At 41.3% G+C, this 17825-nt stretch overlaps 4 protein-coding genes across 16 annotated transcripts in view; all 4 read right to left on the bottom strand.

Moving 5' to 3' along the window:
• The window catches only part of Ank2 (Ankyrin 2), a 59620-nt gene that overhangs the window by 6468 nt on the left and 35327 nt on the right, over positions 1-17825 (bottom strand). For 7 of the 11 annotated variants that reach the window (XM_089258993.1, XM_089258994.1, XM_089258995.1 and 4 more), the window contains 3 exons: positions 1503-1568; positions 696-1112; positions 210-476 (listed from right to left, as the gene is read on the bottom strand). In XM_089258993.1, the coding sequence (XP_089115119.1) occupies positions 210-476; positions 696-1112; positions 1503-1568 (750 nt within the window). The remainder of the gene's footprint in view (positions 1-209; positions 477-695; positions 1113-1502; positions 1569-17825) is intronic. The other 4 variants (XM_089259002.1, XM_089258996.1, XM_089259003.1 and 1 more) reach the window with 2 other exon arrangements.
• LOC108651118 (uncharacterized) overlaps positions 1-17825 on the bottom strand; it is a 37812-nt gene that overhangs the window by 6468 nt on the left and 13519 nt on the right. For 2 of the 3 annotated variants that reach the window (XM_089259009.1, XM_089259008.1), the window contains exons 2-3: positions 1951-4233; positions 1503-1568 (exon numbers count right to left, since the gene is read on the bottom strand). In XM_089259009.1, the coding sequence (XP_089115135.1) occupies positions 2085-4136 (2052 nt within the window). In that variant the 5' untranslated portion in view covers positions 4137-4233 and the 3' untranslated portion in view covers positions 1503-1568; positions 1951-2084. Of the gene's footprint in view, positions 1-1502; positions 1569-1950; positions 4234-4403; positions 4575-17825 lie in introns of those variants that run through there. The other variant, XM_089259010.1, reaches the window with a different exon arrangement.
• On the bottom strand, positions 4688-7511 carry LOC149091384 (uncharacterized). Its single transcript, XM_089259007.1, has 2 exons — positions 4948-7511; positions 4688-4879 (listed from the first exon to the last, which is right to left on the bottom strand). Exons 1-2 carry the CDS (start codon positions 7411-7413, stop codon positions 4835-4837), a joined length of 2511 nt encoding a protein of 836 aa, XP_089115133.1. The 5' UTR covers positions 7414-7511; the 3' UTR covers positions 4688-4834.
• On the bottom strand, positions 8616-17483 carry LOC149091383 (uncharacterized). Its single transcript, XM_089259222.1, has 3 exons — positions 17474-17483; positions 8701-17306; positions 8616-8648 (listed from the first exon to the last, which is right to left on the bottom strand). The coding sequence occupies exons 1-3, from the start codon at positions 17481-17483 to the stop codon at positions 8616-8618; spliced, it is 8649 nt and encodes a 2882-aa protein (XP_089115348.1).

Below are 17825 nucleotides of genomic sequence, written 5' to 3'. Positions count from 1 at the left end.
AAAGTATTTAGATATTTTCGCTTTTATTGGCCGCCATTTCACAGGTGTTTATGAAACGTAAACCAATAACGAATGTTATATGTTTTACATCTAGATTTTGTATTCACAATCTACAGAAGTCACCAATAGAGGAACCATATACAAAGCAATATTTATGTATAAATCAATGTGTTAAGTGTGTGGCTATATAGTTGTTATACTGATGATACCTGTAGTCAATTCTTGTATGTCATTATCGGGCGTTAACTGGGTTTGTGCCATATCGGCCATTGTATTAGTTGTGGGCGAAACACTATCATCCCAACTGAGCTTCGAATACTCGCCCTGCAGGGCGCTTATCTCATCCTCTTGTACAACTGTTTCGAATGCCTCATCGAATCGGGCGCTGACATCGTCGACGTCAGCGGATAGCTTTTCGATCTTGTGCTCGATGCGTCTGGTACGCACCTCCATTTTGTCTTCCCCTTCACTAGGCTCTACACACATACATACGCGATTTGTAAGTATTTTTGGGGATGAGACATGATCAACGGGTAGCAAGCATACAAAGAATATAGGATAATGATTAAATTTAACGGACTACTGCGACCCAATATGTGGGAGTGTATATTTGATGGCGCTAAGGTCCTATAAGGTTCCTGCTAACTGCTATTATTGTACATCGAACAGATTGTTGCCATGGCATTATAGATTACCTTTTGCTGTCGATGAGGCAAGTGGCTGTTGCTGTTGTTGTTGTTGTTGTTGGAATTGCGTTGTTACTGTTGTTGTTGTAGTTGTTGCTGTTATGTTTTGGGCATGCAAGGGTAAATTAATGTGCTCATCTGTGAAACTCATATTATCATCGAATGATTTGCCCGACATGGACTCAATAGTTGGCGATTTGATGACATCAACGCCGACAATATCGTCGCATGTTATGGCATAATTCTCACTCTCAGAATTGTATTCGTGCTTTATGAAATCGTGGCCATTGGGCTGATCCCCATGGCCTTCAATGAAATCGACACTCTCTTCGAGCACATTATCGACTAGAATTTTGGCTTCCTCGCGTATGCGTGCCACACGATTAACATCGTCGCCATCATCACCTTCACCAACTTTAAGATCACCTGTAAAACAATTGCACATATTCATTGATAGGTAGAAATTAGACAGACAGATAGTTGACAAGCTTGGAAATCATGAACGGCATGAGAAGCGAATTATCAAAATCTTGTGATTAATTTGAATACGTATGTGCAGTATTATGTGTTAGGTAGAAGATGGAGTTGAAAATGCGGTGATATTGGTGAAGTGAGCGAGATCTTTGAGCAGCGTATACGGTTTGTCAAACTGAGTTAATTGACTTAATAACTTTTTGACTCAATGAGCTTTAATTGCATTTGTTAAACAATAAGAAATCACTTATAATTATCAAAAATACTTGTGAAGCGCATGAGAAAATGTTCGCGCAAAATCAAGATAAGCATTTTATTTAGACGGTAGATCGCTGAACTTACCAAAAGTATGACAGATATTCTCTGTATGCAGAATGGTTGGGGCAATTGTTGTGTTCGTAAGGCCTTCTGTAAACGAACAAGCGAATGATTAGTAAGAGTATGGAACTTTGGGAGAGTAACATAAAAGTAACCTAAAAGCGATTACATACGTTAATTATACGCTACAAAATAAAATGATAACACGGACTCAAAATAAGGACGAAACAAACAGATTCCAAAGATCTTTTTTCACATTTCTGTTAGCTCTAATTACTAAGTACTTAGAATGTTAGTTGCACGACGCTTAGGTGATTAGAAATGTTGTTTTTGTTAGTATTGTACGGGGGCACAAAGTTAAGGGAGACATTAGCATTTAAATTCAGGCTTTTTGTTGCTTGTTGTGTGGTGAAAACTTTAACGAAAATTTAATTTTATGCATGTTAATTATTAATTGTTTGGGTTTACTTACAATATGCTTGAGTGTATGTGTTAAATATTTTCAGTTGAATTTATTCATTATATTAGATAGCTTATTTAGACACTTATACGAGTTATGCAGCTATTGTTAAATTGGTTGTTTGGTAAGGATTGGATACTTGAAGACTAGTTGTCGACTCTAGCGGCCGACTCATCGGACTCAACATATTCCACATCGGTATGGGCGTCTCTTATCACGCCCTTTATATGCACCCTTTCGGCGTCGGCATTGTAGCTCCTGCCGCTTTTCTCATGTACCACGGTATAGCTCTCATTCAGCATATCGTTCAACTCTTTGCTGTTGCTATTGGCCACCTTGATGACCGGTGGCTCGAGTACGTCCTCTGCATCAGATGGGAGTTGCACGTCCTCCACATCTGTGTTCTGCTGACTGATTGCGTCGTTTTTAAGCAAACGCAAGTGAAGTGGCTGCACTTTATATGTATTCTGGGACACCTTGGGTAGTTCAGCTGGCGGTAAGGATGAATCAGAACCAGAACCAGATACATCATCGGTGGAAGCTTCATCGGAATCAGTGTAGCCCTTGGCTTGTTGCTTCAGTTGGGCCACACGCTTCACGCTGGGCGGTAAGTCACATTCACTCAGTTCCATGTCCTCTACATCGGTTATGCCATCCTCTTTGCCCTTGACAATATCAAGCAGCTTGTTTTTTCCCTTGCTTAGAGTGCGAGTCTTCATCTTCTTTCGTCGATTGGTGCCGGCCACAAAGATTTCCTCAACATCAGTCACAGATTCGGCATTCGAAAGCACCTCCAAACGCTTATTTTGCTGCTTCAACAATTCATTGGAGACAATGACTTCATTTTCTATAAGACTCGCTGCTCCCATGGCCATTTCCTCGGCAAGTGAGATATTTGTACTCAAGTCTTCGGCACACGAGTATTCATCTGAATCGGTATTATTCACGTCTTTCAAGTGATTGTATATACCAAACTCATAATTGCTCTTCATTGGCATAACATTGGTAATCGTATCTCCATTCTTATCCTCTTTAAGCTCAACGACCTCGCGATGGGGCACTGGCAATGCCTCGGAGGCAACAGGAATGATTTCGGGCAAGGCGCTTTCAAGTGAAAGGTCATCGCAGCACATGTCCTCTACATCAGTTAGGCATGTACCATCATCACCAGAGGCTAGAATGATAGCACGTGGAATCGGCTGTTCATCTTCATCCTCGTCAAAGCTATCATCTGCTGCTGAATCATCGATGCCCTCAATATCTGTGAGCACCTCTTCGTGTTTCGGAGCCACTTGCAGGAAATCATTTTTCTCAGTATTGAATAGTGTTGACCTTGAGTTCCGGCGGTGCTCTCCACTAGCGTTAATGAAGGCCACATCGATTGGTGGCAAACTGGCTTCACTGATGCTCGCGCTCCTGGCAGCAGCGCCGCCCGATTCCGACTCAGAGCCCGAACAGGCTATTTGACATACCTCTTCGCTGCCACTGCCAGACACCTGGAGCACCTCGTCCTCAGAGTTGCCGCGCGCATGAATACCAATGCCGGTGCAGTCGGACATGGCGGATGCCAAGTCACTAATGTCGCTAACGGCGGAGATATCTTCATATTGGTCAGAGTCATCTTCGTGCTTCTCGCCATCGGCTATGTTCACACGTCCCTGATCTCCCACAGCATTGTCTAAGTCAACACAGACAGACTTTTCACAGCCATAGTCCACCTCGGAGTCTGTGTCGTAGTCTTCGCAGTCGGTTAACAAATCGGCCAGGCCATTCAGATTTTGTGCTTGAAGAAAATTGCCATCTTTGATTTCACAGCTCTCCCTAGCATCGTTGTCCACAGCTTGCTGGTTTTGCAATCCTTGCTGTAAGAATTCGCGCAATGACAATTTCAACTCGGGATAAGCAACGCTTTTGTCATCATCGTCCGATTCTGTGTCGTAGTCCTCCACGTCAGTAACATCGTTCTCAAGAGGACTTGGTTTTTTCGGCTGGGGTTTTAGTCTTGGCGATACATTACCAGAGCTGTGCCGAGAGTTGAGTCTTAGTACCTCAGCCTGGCTATCGAAATCCTCAACATCTGTGACGCCGCCGTTGCTGTGGCCATAGTCCATATCATTGCTATCGGAGTCATGTGAGGATGAGGAAGAATTGGAATGCTGCTCGGCAGTTACGGATATAGTTGGGAGTTTTTTGGACATATTGGTGGGTTTGGTTGGTTTGGTTGGTTTGGTTTGGTTTTACTTGATTGAACTGTGGTTTTTATATATTTGTATTGGGTTTAGTTATTTGCGTTAGCTAGTTGTGGAAAATAAGTTAAAATTAAATTGAATAAAAGCATTTTGCAAATTGATATCAATTAGAAAAGTTGCGTAATGTTTTGTATTGCCCTAAGCATGGTGGGTATCGCTCTAAGCTATGCTTAATAAATGTATGATAGTGCTCTAAGCCTAAATGTATCTATTTACCTTTGGTTGTGCAGTATTTCTCCGTCTCTTTCTTTTGACGACTCTCACTCACCGCCACAATGCTGCCGCTCTCGACATGCAATTGTTGCGATGATTCTACTGCACTGCCCGATGAACCTACATGAGCATGCTGGTGCTGATGGTGGCGCCGCAATGTTTCCTCAATTAAGGCTAAGGGACTACGAGTTGGCTTTGGGGAGCCGGGGCTGGCGGCCTGCAAGCGCTCGGGATCACCAGCGCCAAACATGGGCAGTGCAACAGAGTCGGAGAGACTGGAATCGGTGGTATCAATAAAGCTGACATCGAATTCGTTAACATAGCGCTGCTGTTCATTTGTGGATTGCGGACGCATGCCAATCGATGAATGGTGCTCTCCATCAAAATCGGGCTGGCGGTAGATTACTTCTAGGGGTTTGTCGGGGCCGAAAGTCTTAGTGAAAACCTCGCTGGTTAGCACCTTGCGACTGTTGCTGCCGCTACCAGAGGATGATGAGGTAGAGCTTTTTGTACTATCACTTGATTTAATTGATCGTATGGTTATCACCTCGGAGTCGTCATCAACGAGCACGGTGCTAACCGCGCCGGTTGTGGCCGTCGGTGCCTTGTGAACGCGCACTGTCGATGTTGATGTGGTAACCTTCTGCTCTGCTGATAGCTTCATATTGGTCTTCTCTTTGTCAGTCTTACGACTGACCGTCACGGAACGAACGCTGCGTCTAGTGCTGCTGGAGGAGCCACTGGCACTGGTACTGCCACTGGCTGAAGTGCTCGACTCGTTCATTGTATCTTTCATCTGTTTTTGAAGTTTGGGCTCTATGGAACTGCGTATGTTTTTGCTACTTCCCTCGCTCACTTTGCTCACTGTCTTCCTAACGATTTTCTTATTGTCTATCTGAGGTTTTAAAACGGTGTCATCACTTTTGTTGCTTAGCTTAGATGAAGTTTTTGGTGTTACGGAAGACAAGCTAACTGGAACTTTGGTGCGTTGTTGCATAGTTGTTGTAGTTTTCTTCTGTAGACTTTTGTTATCAGATTCTATGGAAGTTCTGTAGACAATGGATTTAGTTGCATTAGCTGATTGTGTCTTCATGCTTTTAGTTATTTGGCTCTTGGAGCCTATCACGTTTGTTTGTTTATTCTCTTTGGATGTTTGTTTTTTGTAAAGGCGATCCGTACTCTTTAATGACTCCTTACTATCTGTGTGGGAGCCTCTTTTGGTCAAAACTAAAGGCTTTTCTGTACTCAATTTCTTTTGTTTTTGATCTATTGACGAGTTTTTTGTCAAGGCACTTGTCACATTCTTTGTCTTATATACACTTTGTCGATTGGTTTGTGTCGGAGCTGGAGATTTTGGCGGTGCTGGTGATTTAGCTGGAGCCGGAGTCACACTTCGGCTTTCGTTCTCGGCATTCCGGCCGTAACGCATACTGTGAGCTAATGTTGGCTGCATATATCGGTGTGTGGTGGTAGATGGAGTTGGCGTTTTTGTTCGCTTTTCTTCGACAATTTTTGTCTTTGAGGTGGTCTCTTTTTTCATTTTTATATTAACCACTTTTGCGTTTTTGCTAACATCCTTTCTTACGATAGTTGTTTTCGCTGTTGTGGCTTTAGTTGACGGACTTGCGGAGCGAGCTGAGCTGTTGTATGGTATTTTAGTGACATCTGTTTTCACCCTAGGTCTAGGCGTTGTGGAGCGACTATTATCGCCTTGAGGATGACTTTCATAAAATATTGAGCTTGATGCTGGACTTGAAGATCTTTCAAAGTGAATTTCACTTATTACTCTACTTGTAGCCGATGCGGAGCTTGTCGTTGTGGAAACAGAGCTTGTCACTGATCTCCTCGACTCGGGTTTCTTATCAGCTTTCGACGATTCACTTGACATGGGTTTGGGCTGCCCGGATAGTTTGCTTGCGACCTTTGTAACTTTTGGCTGTGTTTGTGGAGCTTTCTTTTCTATTGTCCTTGGGTTTTCCTTATTATCTATTGGTTTTTTAGTCTGTGGTTTTATTTTTGCAGCTGCCGTCGATTTTGCATTGAAACTGCTTATAAGTTTTGGTTTTGTAATTGGAGTCTTCGTTTCCTTTAATTTATTTGGTACTACATCTATACCTGTGTCGTCTAACTTCACAAAATAGGCAACAGGGCGAACTTCTTTGCACTCAATATTTTTTCTGTCATGAGAAGTTATTTCATCTTTCAACTGACTAACCCCCGAAGCTTTTTCTCCTACTATAATGTAAGCATTTTTTAATGTATCTTCTACAATATCTTCAACTGACCGTTCACTTTCGGTAAATATATCATCCTTATGATCTAATTCTTTACGAGCCTGCAGACATTTAAGAGTTTCATTAACAATTTTTTCTGCCTCCTCATCCCCAGCTCTTAAAGTCTCTTCAACTATTTGTTGAACAGATCTTGTATCATATACATCAACCACGCCATCCGAAAATCCCTTATGAGCTGAGATTGCAAAACTAGTTGGGGACTTGGGTTTATCAACAGACTCCCGAGTCTCACTGACAGAAGTAATTTTACTTGTAGTCATAGAAAGTAGAACCAGAGGTGTGGTGGAGGGAAGGGCTTTATCTTGAGGTTTATCGAAACTTGTCTCTTCATCGCTTTCGTCGTCAGAATACTCCTTTGGAGTTTGCTTAGATATATCCACAGGAGACTTGGGTTTCTCATCTAATTTAGTTTGTGGCTTATCGTCTTTTACGTCAGCGATTGGTTTTAGAATATCGTCAGATTTTTGGATAGGTTTGTCTGCAATTGGCAGAAGAGGAGAGGTTGAAGCAATGGGTTTTTCTTGTGGCTTCACAGCTTCCAATTCTTCATCACTCTCATCGTCTGAATATTGTTTTGGAATTGTCTTTGCTAACTTAGTTGGGGTTTTGGGTTTCTCAACAGATTTTACTGCATCTGTAGGCAGCTTGACAACATCTTTGATTTGTATATCAACAGACTCCCGAGTCTCACTGACAGAAGTAATTTTGCTTGTACTCATAGAAAGTGGTACCAGAGGTGTGGTGGAGGGAAGGGCTTTATCTTGAGGCTTATCAAAACTTGTCTCTTCATCGCTTTCGTCGTCAGAATACTCCTTTGGAGTTTGCTTAGATACATCCAAAGGAGACTTGGGCTTCTCATCTAATTTAGTTTGTGGCTTATCGTCTTTTACGTCAGTAATTGGTTTTAGAATATCGTCAGACTTTTGGATAGGTTTGTCTGCAATTGGCAGAAGAGGAGAGGTTGAAGCAATGGGTTTTTCTTGTGGCTTCACAGCCTCCAATTTTTCATCACTCTCATCGTCTGAATATTGTTTTGGAATTGTCTTTGCTAACTCAGTTGGGGACTTGGGTTTCTCAACAGGTTTTACTGCATCTGTAGGCAGCTTGACAACATCTTTGATTTGTATATCAACAGACTCCCGAGTCTCACTGACAGAAGTAATTTTACTTGTAGTTATAGAAAGTGGTACCAGAGGTGTTGTGGAGGGAAGGGCATTATCTTGAGGCCTATCAAAACTTGTCTCTTCATCGCTTCCGTCGTCAGAATACTCCTTTGGAGTTTGCTTAGATACATCCAAAGGAGACTTGGGCTTCTCATCTAATTTAGTTTGTGGCTTATCGTCTTTTACGTCAGTAATTGGTTTTAGAATATTGTCAGATTTTTGGATAGGTTTATCTGCGATTGGCAGAAGAGGAGTGGTTGAAGCAATGGGCTTATCGTCTTTTACGTCAGCAATTGGTTTTAAAATATCGTCAGATTTTTGGATAGGTTTATCTGCAATTGGCAGAAGAGGAGTAGTTGAAGCAATGGGTTTTTCTTGTGGCTTCACAGCTTCCAATTCTTCATCACTCTCATCGTCTGAATATTGTTTTGGAATTGTCTTTGCTAACTCAGTTGGGGACTTGGGTTTCTCAACAGATTTTACTGCATCTGTAGGCAGCTTGACAACATCTTTGATTTGTATATCAACAGACTCCCGAGTCTCACTGACAGAAGTAATTTTGCTTGTAGTCATAGAAAGTGGAACCAGAGGTGTGGTGGAGGGAAGGGCTTTATCTTGAGGCTTATCAAAACTTGTCTCTTCATCGCTTTCGTCGTCAGAATACTCCTTTGGAGTTTGCTTAGATACATCCAAAGGAGACTTGGGCTTCTCATCTAATTTAGTTTGTGGCTTATCGTCTTTTACGTCAGCAATTGGTTTTAGAATATCGTCAGATTTTTGGATAGGTTTGTCTGCGATTGGCAGAAGAGGAGTGGTTGAAGCAATGGGCTTATCGTCTTTTACGTCAGCAATTGGTTTTAAAATATCGTCAGATTTTTGGATAGGTTTATCTGCAATTGGCAGAAGAGGAGTAGTTGAAGCAATGGGTTTTTCTTGTGGCTTCACAGCTTCCAATTCTTCATCACTCTCATCGTCTGAATATTGTTTTGGAATTGTCTTTGCTAACTCAGTTGGGGACTTGGGTTTCTCAACAGATTTTACTGCATCTGTAGGCAGCTTGACAACATCTTTGATTTGTATATCAACAGACTCCCGAGTTTCACTGACAGAAGTAATTTTGCTTGTAGTCATAGAAAGTGGAACCAGAGGTGTGGTGGAGGGAAGGGCTTTATCTTGAGGCTTATCAAAACTTGTCTCTTCATCGCTTTCGTCGTCAGAATACTCCTTTGGAGTTTGCTTAGATACATCCAAAGGAGACTTGGGCTTCTCATCTAATTTAGTTTGTGGCTTATCGTCTTTTACGTCAGCAATTGGTTTTAGAATATCGTCAGATTTTTGGATAGGTTTGTCTGCGATTGGCAGAAGAGGAGTGGTTGAAGCAATGGGCTTATCGTCTTTTACGTCAGCAATTGGTTTTAAAATATCGTCAGATTTTTGGATAGGCTTGTCTGCGATTGGCAGAAGAGGAGTGGTTGAAGCAATGGGTTTTTCTTGTGGCTTCACAGCTTCCAATTCTCCATCACTCTCATCGTCTGAATATTGTTTTGGAATTGTCTTTGCTAACTCAGTTGGGGTTTTGGGTTTCTCAAGAGATTTTACTGCATCTGTAGGCAGCTTGACAACATCTTTGATTTGTATATCAACAGACTCCCGAGTCTCACTGACAGAAGTAATTTTATTTGTAGTTATAGAAAGTGGTACCAGAGGTGCTGTGGAGGGAAGGGCTTTATCTTGAGGCTTATCAAAACTTGTCTCTTCATCGCTTTCGTCGTCAGAATACTCCTTTGGAGTTTGCTTAGATACATCCAAAGGAGACTTGGGCTTCTCATCTAATTTAGTTTGTGGCTTATCGTCTTTTACGTCAGCAATTGGTTTTAGAATATCGTCAGACTTTTGGATAGGTTTGTCTGCAATTGGCAGAAGAGGAGAGGTTGAAGCAATGGGCTTTTCTTGTGGCTTCACAGCTTCCAATTCTTCATCACTCTCATCGTCTGAATATTGTTTTGGAATTGTCTTTGCTAACTCAGTTGGGGACTTGGGTTTCTCAAATGATTTTACTGCATCTGTAGGCAGCTTGACAACATCTTTGATTTGTATATCAATAGTCTCCCGAGTCTCACTGACAGAAGTAATTTTACTTGTAGTCATAGAAGGTGGAACCAGAGGTGTGGTGGAGGGAAGAGCTTTATCTTGAGGCTTATCAAAACTTGTCTCTTCATCGCTTTCGTCGTCAGAATACTCCTTTGGAGTTTGCTTAGATACATCCAAAGGAGACTTGGGCTTCTCATCTAATTTAGTTTGTGGCTTATCGTCTTTTACGTCAGTAATTGGTTTTAGAATATCGTCAGACTTTTGGATAGGTTTGTCTGCAATTGGCAGAAGAGGAGAGGTTGAAGCAATGGGCTTTTCTTGTTGCTTCACAGCTTCCAATTCTTCATCACTCTCATCGTCTGAATATTGTTTTGGAATTGTCTTTGCTAACTCAGTTGGGGACTTGGGTTTCTCAACAGATTTTACTGCATCTGTAGGCAGCTTGACAACATCTTTGATTTGTATATCAATAGTCTCCCGAGTCTCACTGACAGAAGTAATTTTACTTGTAGTTATAGAAAGTGGTACCAGAGGTGCTGTGGAGGGAAGGGCTTTATCTTGAGGCTTGTCAAAACTTGTCTCTTCATCGCTTTCGTCGTCAGAATACTCCTTTGGAGTTTGCTTAGATACATCCAAAGGAGACTTGGGCTTCTCATCTAATTTAGTTTGTGGCTTATCGTCTTTTACGTCAGCAATTGGTTTTAGAATATCGTCAGACTTTTGGATAGGTTTGTCTGCAATTGGCAGAAGAGGAGAGGTTGAAGCAATGGGCTTTTCTTGTGGCTTCACAGCTTCCAATTCTTCATCACTCTCATCGTCTGAATATTGTTTTGGAATTGTCTTTGCTAACTCAGTTGGGGACTTGGGTTTCTCAACAGATTTTACTGCATCTGTAGGCAGCTTGACAACATCTTTGATTTGTATATCAATAGTCTCCCGAGTCTCACTGACAGAAGTAATTTTACTTGTAGTTATAGAAAGTGGTACCAGAGGTGTTGTGGAGGGAAGGGCTTTATCTTGAGGCCTATCAAAACTTGTCTCTTCATCGCTTTCGTCGTCAGAATATTCCTTTGGAGTTTGCTTAGATACATCCAAAGGAGACTTGGGCTTCTCATCTAATTTAGTTTGTGGCTTATCGTCTTTTACGTCAGTAATTGGTTTTAGAATATCGTCAGACTTTTGGATAGGTTTGTCTGCAATTGGCAGAAGAGGAGAGGTTGAAGCAATGGGCTTTTCTTGTTGCTTCACAGCTTCCAATTCTTCATCACTCTCATCGTCTGAATATTGTTTTGGAATTGTCTTTGCTAACTCAGTTGGGGACTTGGGTTTCTCAATAGATTTTACTGCATCTGTAGGCAGCTTGACAACATCTTTGATTTGTATATCAACAGACTCCCGAGTCTCACTGACAGAAGTAATTTTACTTGTAGTTATAGAAAGTGGTACCAGAGGTGCTGTGGAGGGAAGGGCTTTATCTTGAGGCTTATCAAAACTTGTCTCTTCATCGCTTTCGTCGTCAGAATACTCCTTTGGAGTTTGCTTAGATACATCCAAAGGAGACTTGGGCTTCTCATCTAATTTAGTTAGTGGCTTATCGTCTTTTACGTCAGCAATTGGTTTTAGAATATCGTCAGATTTTTGGATAGGTTTATCTGCAATTGGCAGAAGAGGAGTAGTTGAAGCAATGGGTTTTTCTTGTGGCTTCACAGCTTCCAATTCTTCATCACTCTCATCGTCTGAATCTTGTTTTGGAATTGTGTTTGCTAACTCAGTTGGGGACTTGGGTTTCTCAATAGATTTTACTGCATCTGTAGGCAGCTTGACAACATCTTTGATTTGTATATCAACAGACTCCCGAGTCTCACTGACAGAAGTAATTTTACTTGTAGTCATAGAAAGTGGTACCAGAGGTGCTGTGGAGGGAAGGGCTTTATCTTGAGGCCTATCAAAACTTGTCTCTTCATCGCTTTCGTCGTCAGAATACTCCTTTGGAGTTTGCTTAGATACATCCAAAGGAGACTTGGGCTTCTCATCTAATTTAGTTTGTGGCTTATCGTCTTTTACGTCAGTAATTGGTTTTAAAATATCGTCAGATTTTTGGATAGGTTTGTCTGCAATTGGCAGAAGAGGAGAGGTTGAAGCAATGGGCTTTTCTTGTTGCTTCACAGCTTCCAATTCTTCATCACTCTCATCGTCTGAATATTGTTTTGGAATTGTCTTTGCTAACTCAGTTGGGGACTTGGGTTTCTCAATAGATTTTACTGCATCTGTAGGCAGCTTGACAACATCTTTGATTTGTATATCAACAGACTCCCGAGTCTCACTGACAGAAGTAATTTTACTTGTAGTTATAGAAAGTGGTACCAGAGGTGCTGTGGAGGGAAGGGCTTTATCTTGAGGCTTATCAAAACTTGTCTCTTCATCGCTTTCGTCGTCAGAATACTCCTTTGGAGTTTGCTTAGATACATCCAAAGGAGACTTGGGCTTCTCATCTAATTTAGTTTGTGGCTTATCGTCTTTTACGTCAGCAATTGGTTTTAGAATATCGTCAGATTTTTGGATAGGTTTATCTGCAATTGGCAGAAGAGGAGTAGTTGAAGCAATGGGTTTTTCTTGTGGCTTCACAGCTTCCAATTCTTCATCACTCTCATCGTCTGAATATTGTTTTGGAATTGTCTTTGCTAACTCAGTTGGGGACTTGGGTTTCTCAACAGATTTTACTGCATCTGTAGGCAGCTTGACAACATCTTTGATTTGTATATCAACAGACTCCCGAGTCTCACTGACAGAAGTAATTTTGCTTGTAGTCATAGAAAGTGGAACCAGAGGTGTGGTGGAGGGAAGGGCTTTATCTTGAGGCTTATCAAAACTTGTCTCTTCATCGCTTTCGTCGTCAGAATACTCCTTTGGAGTTTGCTTAGATACATCCAAAGGAGACTTGGGCTTCTCATCTAATTTAGTTTGTGGCTTATCGTCTTTTACGTCAGCAATTGGTTTTAGAATATCGTCAGATTTTTGGATAGGTTTGTCTGCGATTGGCAGAAGAGGAGTGGTTGAAGCAATGGGCTTATCGTCTTTTACGTCAGCAATTGGTTTTAAAATATCGTCAGATTTTTGGATAGGCTTGTCTGCGATTGGCAGAAGAGGAGTGGTTGAAGCAATGGGTTTTTCTTGTGGCTTCACAGCTTCCAATTCTCCATCACTCTCATCGTCTGAATATTGTTTTGGAATTGTCTTTGCTAACTCAGTTGGGGTTTTGGGTTTCTCAAGAGATTTTACTGCATCTGTAGGCAGCTTGACAACATCTTTGATTTGTATATCAACAGACTCCCGAGTCTCACTGACAGAAGTAATTTTATTTGTAGTTATAGAAAGTGGTACCAGAGGTGCTGTGGAGGGAAGGGCTTTATCTTGAGGCTTATCAAAACTTGTCTCTTCATCGCTTTCGTCGTCAGAATACTCCTTTGGAGTTTGCTTAGATACATCCAAAGGAGACTTGGGCTTCTCATCTAATTTAGTTTGTGGCTTATCGTCTTTTACGTCAGCAATTGGTTTTAGAATATCGTCAGACTTTTGGATAGGTTTGTCTGCAATTGGCAGAAGAGGAGAGGTTGAAGCAATGGGCTTTTCTTGTTGCTTCACAGCTTCCAATTCTTCATCACTCTCATCGTCTGAATATTGTTTTGGAATTGTCTTTGCTAACTCAGTTGGGGACTTGGGTTTCTCAACAGATTTTACTGCATCTGTAGGCAGCTTGACAACATCTTTGATTTGTATATCAATAGTCTCCCGAGTCTCACTGACAGAAGTAATTTTACTTGTAGTTATAGAAAGTGGTACCAGAGGTGCTGTGGAGGGAAGGGCTTTATCTTGAGGCTTGTCAAAACTTGTCTCTTCATCGCTTTCGTCGTCAGAATACTCCTTTGGAGTTTGCTTAGATACATCCAAAGGAGACTTGGGCTTCTCATCTAATTTAGTTTGTGGCTTATCGTCTTTTACGTCAGCAATTGGTTTTAGAATATCGTCAGACTTTTGGATAGGTTTGTCTGCAATTGGCAGAAGAGGAGAGGTTGAAGCAATGGGCTTTTCTTGTGGCTTCACAGCTTCCAATTCTTCATCACTCTCATCGTCTGAATATTGTTTTGGAATTGTCTTTGCTAACTCAGTTGGGGACTTGGGTTTCTCAACAGATTTTACTGCATCTGTAGGCAGCTTGACAACATCTTTGATTTGTATATCAATAGTCTCCCGAGTCTCACTGACAGAAGTAATTTTACTTGTAGTTATAGAAAGTGGTACCAGAGGTGTTGTGGAGGGAAGGGCTTTATCTTGAGGCCTATCAAAACTTGTCTCTTCATCGCTTTCGTCGTCAGAATATTCCTTTGGAGTTTGCTTAGATACATCCAAAGGAGACTTGGGCTTCTCATCTAATTTAGTTTGTGGCTTATCGTCTTTTACGTCAGTAATTGGTTTTAGAATATCGTCAGACTTTTGGATAGGTTTGTCTGCAATTGGCAGAAGAGGAGAGGTTGAAGCAATGGGCTTTTCTTGTTGCTTCACAGCTTCCAATTCTTCATCACTCTCATCGTCTGAATATTGTTTTGGAATTGTCTTTGCTAACTCAGTTGGGGACTTGGGTTTCTCAATAGATTTTACTGCATCTGTAGGCAGCTTGACAACATCTTTGATTTGTATATCAACAGACTCCCGAGTCTCACTGACAGAAGTAATTTTACTTGTAGTTATAGAAAGTGGTACCAGAGGTGCTGTGGAGGGAAGGGCTTTATCTTGAGGCTTATCAAAACTTGTCTCTTCATCGCTTTCGTCGTCAGAATACTCCTTTGGAGTTTGCTTAGATACATCCAAAGGAGACTTGGGCTTCTCATCTAATTTAGTTAGTGGCTTATCGTCTTTTACGTCAGCAATTGGTTTTAGAATATCGTCAGATTTTTGGATAGGTTTATCTGCAATTGGCAGAAGAGGAGTAGTTGAAGCAATGGGTTTTTCTTGTGGCTTCACAGCTTCCAATTCTTCATCACTCTCATCGTCTGAATCTTGTTTTGGAATTGTGTTTGCTAACTCAGTTGGGGACTTGGGTTTCTCAATAGATTTTACTGCATCTGTAGGCAGCTTGACAACATCTTTGATTTGTATATCAACAGACTCCCGAGTCTCACTGACAGAAGTAATTTTACTTGTAGTCATAGAAAGTGGTACCAGAGGTGCTGTGGAGGGAAGGGCTTTATCTTGAGGCCTATCAAAACTTGTCTCTTCATCGCTTTCGTCGTCAGAATACTCCTTTGGAGTTTGCTTAGATACATCCAAAGGAGACTTGGGCTTCTCATCTAATTTAGTTTGTGGCTTATCGTCTTTTACGTCAGTAATTGGTTTTAAAATATCGTCAGATTTTTGGATAGGTTTGTCTGCAATTGGCAGAAGAGGAGAGGTTGAAGCAATGGGCTTTTCTTGTTGCTTCACAGCTTCCAATTCTTCATCACTCTCATCGTCTGAATATTGTTTTGGAATTGTCTTTGCTAACTCAGTTGGGGACTTGGGTTTCTCAATAGATTTTACTGCATCTGTAGGCAGCTTGACAACATCTTTGATTTGTATATCAACAGACTCCCGAGTCTCACTGACAGAAGTAATTTTACTTGTAGTTATAGAAAGTGGTACCAGAGGTGCTGTGGAGGGAAGGGCTTTATCTTGAGGCTTATCAAAACTTGTCTCTTCATCGCTTTCGTCGTCAGAATACTCCTTTGGAGTTTGCTTAGATACATCCAAAGGAGACTTGGGCTTCTCATCTAATTTAGTTTGTGGCTTATCGTCTTTTACGTCAGCAATTGGTTTTAGAATATCGTCAGATTTTTGGATAGGTTTATCTGCAATTGGCAGAAGAGGAGTAGTTGAAGCAATGGGTTTTTCTTGTGGCTTCACAGCTTCCAATTCTTCATCACTCTCATCGTCTGAATCTTGTTTTGGAATTGTGTTTGCTAACTCAGTTGGGGACTTGGGTTTCTCAATAGATTTTACTGCATCTGTAGGCAGCTTGACAACATCTTTGATTTGTATATCAACAGACTCCCGAGTCTCACTGACAGAAGTAATTTTACTTGTAGTCATAGAAAGTGGTACCAGAGGTGTTGTGGAGGGAAGGGCTTTATCTTGAGGCCTATCAAAACTTGTCTCTTCATCGCTTTCGTCGTCAGAATACTCCTTTGGAGTTTGCTTAGATACATCCAAAGGAGACTTGGGCTTCTCATCTAATTTAGTTTGTGGCTTATCGTCTTTTACGTCAGCAATTGGTTTTAGAATATCGTCAGATTTTTGGATAGGTTTATCTGCAATTGGCAGAAGAGGAGTAGTTGAAGCAATGGGTTTTTCTTGTGGCTTCACAGCTTCCAATTCTTCATCACTCTCATCGTCTGAATCTTGTTTTGGAATTGTGTTTGCTAACTCAGTTGGGGACTTGGGTTTCTCAATAGATTTTACTGCATCTGTAGGCAGCTTGACAACATCTTTGATTTGTATATCAACAGACTCCCGAGTCTCACTGACAGAAGTAATTTTACTTGTAGTCATAGAAAGTGGTACCAGAGGTGTTGTGGAGGGAAGGGCTTTATCTTGAGGCCTATCAAAACTTGTCTCTTCATCGCTTTCGTCGTCAGAATACTCCTTTGGAGTTTGCTTAGATACATCCAAAGGAGACTTGGGCTTCTCATCTAATTTAGTTTGTGGCTTATCGTCTTTTACGTCAGTAATTGGTTTTAAAATATCGTCAGATTTTTGGATAGGTTTATCTGAGATTGGCAGAAGAGGAGTAGTTGAAGCACTGGGTTTTTCTTGTGGCTTCACAGCTTCCAATTCTTCATCACTCTCATCGTCTGAATATTGTTTTGGAATTGTCTTTGCTAACTCAGTTGGGGACATGGGTTTCTCAACAGATTTTACTGCATCTGTAGGCAGCTCGACAACATCTTTGATTTGTATATCAACAGACTCCCGAGTCTCACTGACAGAAGTAATTTTACTTGTAGTTATAGAAAGTGGTACCAGAGGTGTTGTGGAGGGAAGGGCTTTATCTTGAGGCTTATCAAAACTTGTCTCTTCATCGCTTTCGTCGTCAGAATACTCCTTTGGAGTTTGCTTAGATACATCCAAAGGAGACTTGGGCTTCTCATCTAATTTAGTTTGTGGCTTATCGTCTTTTACGTCAGTAATTGGTTTTAGAATATCGTCAGATTTTTGGATAGGTTTGTCTGCGATTGGCAGGAGAGGAGTGGTTGAAGCAATGGGCTTATCGTCTTTTACGTCAGCAATTGGTTTTAGAATATCGTCAGATTTTTGGATAGGTTTATCTGCAATTGGCAGAAGAGGAGTAGTTGAAGCAATGGGTTTTTCTTGTGGCTTCACAGCTTCCAATTCTTCATCACTCTCATCGTCTGAATATTGTTTTGGAATTGTCTTTGCTAACTCAGTTGGGGACTTGGGTTTCTCAACAGATTTTACTGCATCTGTAGGCAGCTTGACAACATCCTTGATTTGTATATCAACAGACTCCCGAGTTTCACTGACAGAAGTAATTTTGCTTGTAGTCATAGAAAGTGGAACCAGAGGTGTGGTGGAGGGAAGGGCTTTATCTTGAGGCTTATCAAAACTTGTCTCTTCATCGCTTTCGTCGTCAGAATACTCCTTTGGAGTTTGCTTAGATACATCCAAAGGAGACTTGGGCTTCTCATCTAATTTAGTTTGTGGCTTATCGTCTTTTACGTCAGCAATTGGTTTTAGAATATCGTCAGATTTTTGGATAGGTTTGTCTGCGATTGGCAGAAGAGGAGTGGTTGAAGCAATGGGCTTATCGTCTTTTACGTCAGCAA

The sequence above is a fragment of the Drosophila navojoa genome, chromosome 4, assembly GCF_054131105.1.
Source record: "Drosophila navojoa isolate 15081-1374.11 chromosome 4, UAZ_NAV_1.0, whole genome shotgun sequence".
NCBI classification, from domain to species: domain Eukaryota; kingdom Metazoa; phylum Arthropoda; class Insecta; order Diptera; family Drosophilidae; genus Drosophila; species Drosophila navojoa.
The sequence above is the reverse complement of the archived record's forward strand: the minus strand, read 5'-3'. Positions and strand labels throughout refer to the sequence as shown.

Excerpts from the sequence above, each read along its gene's own strand:
- LOC149091384 (XM_089259007.1), bottom strand. The coding sequence starts at position 7,413 with ATGAGTACAAGCAAAATTACTTCTGTCAGTGAGACTCGGGAGTCTGTT. Across the intron at positions 4,880-4,947 it reads TCGTTGATGACGACTCCGAG|CGGCAGCAACAGTCGCAAGG; the intron begins GTGATAACCATA and ends ATCCTCTGGTAG.
- LOC149091383 (XM_089259222.1), bottom strand. Across the intron at positions 8,649-8,700 it reads TTTTAAAACCAATTGCTGAC|ACAAACCTATCCAAAAATCT; the intron begins GTAAAAGACGAT and ends TGCCAATCGCAG.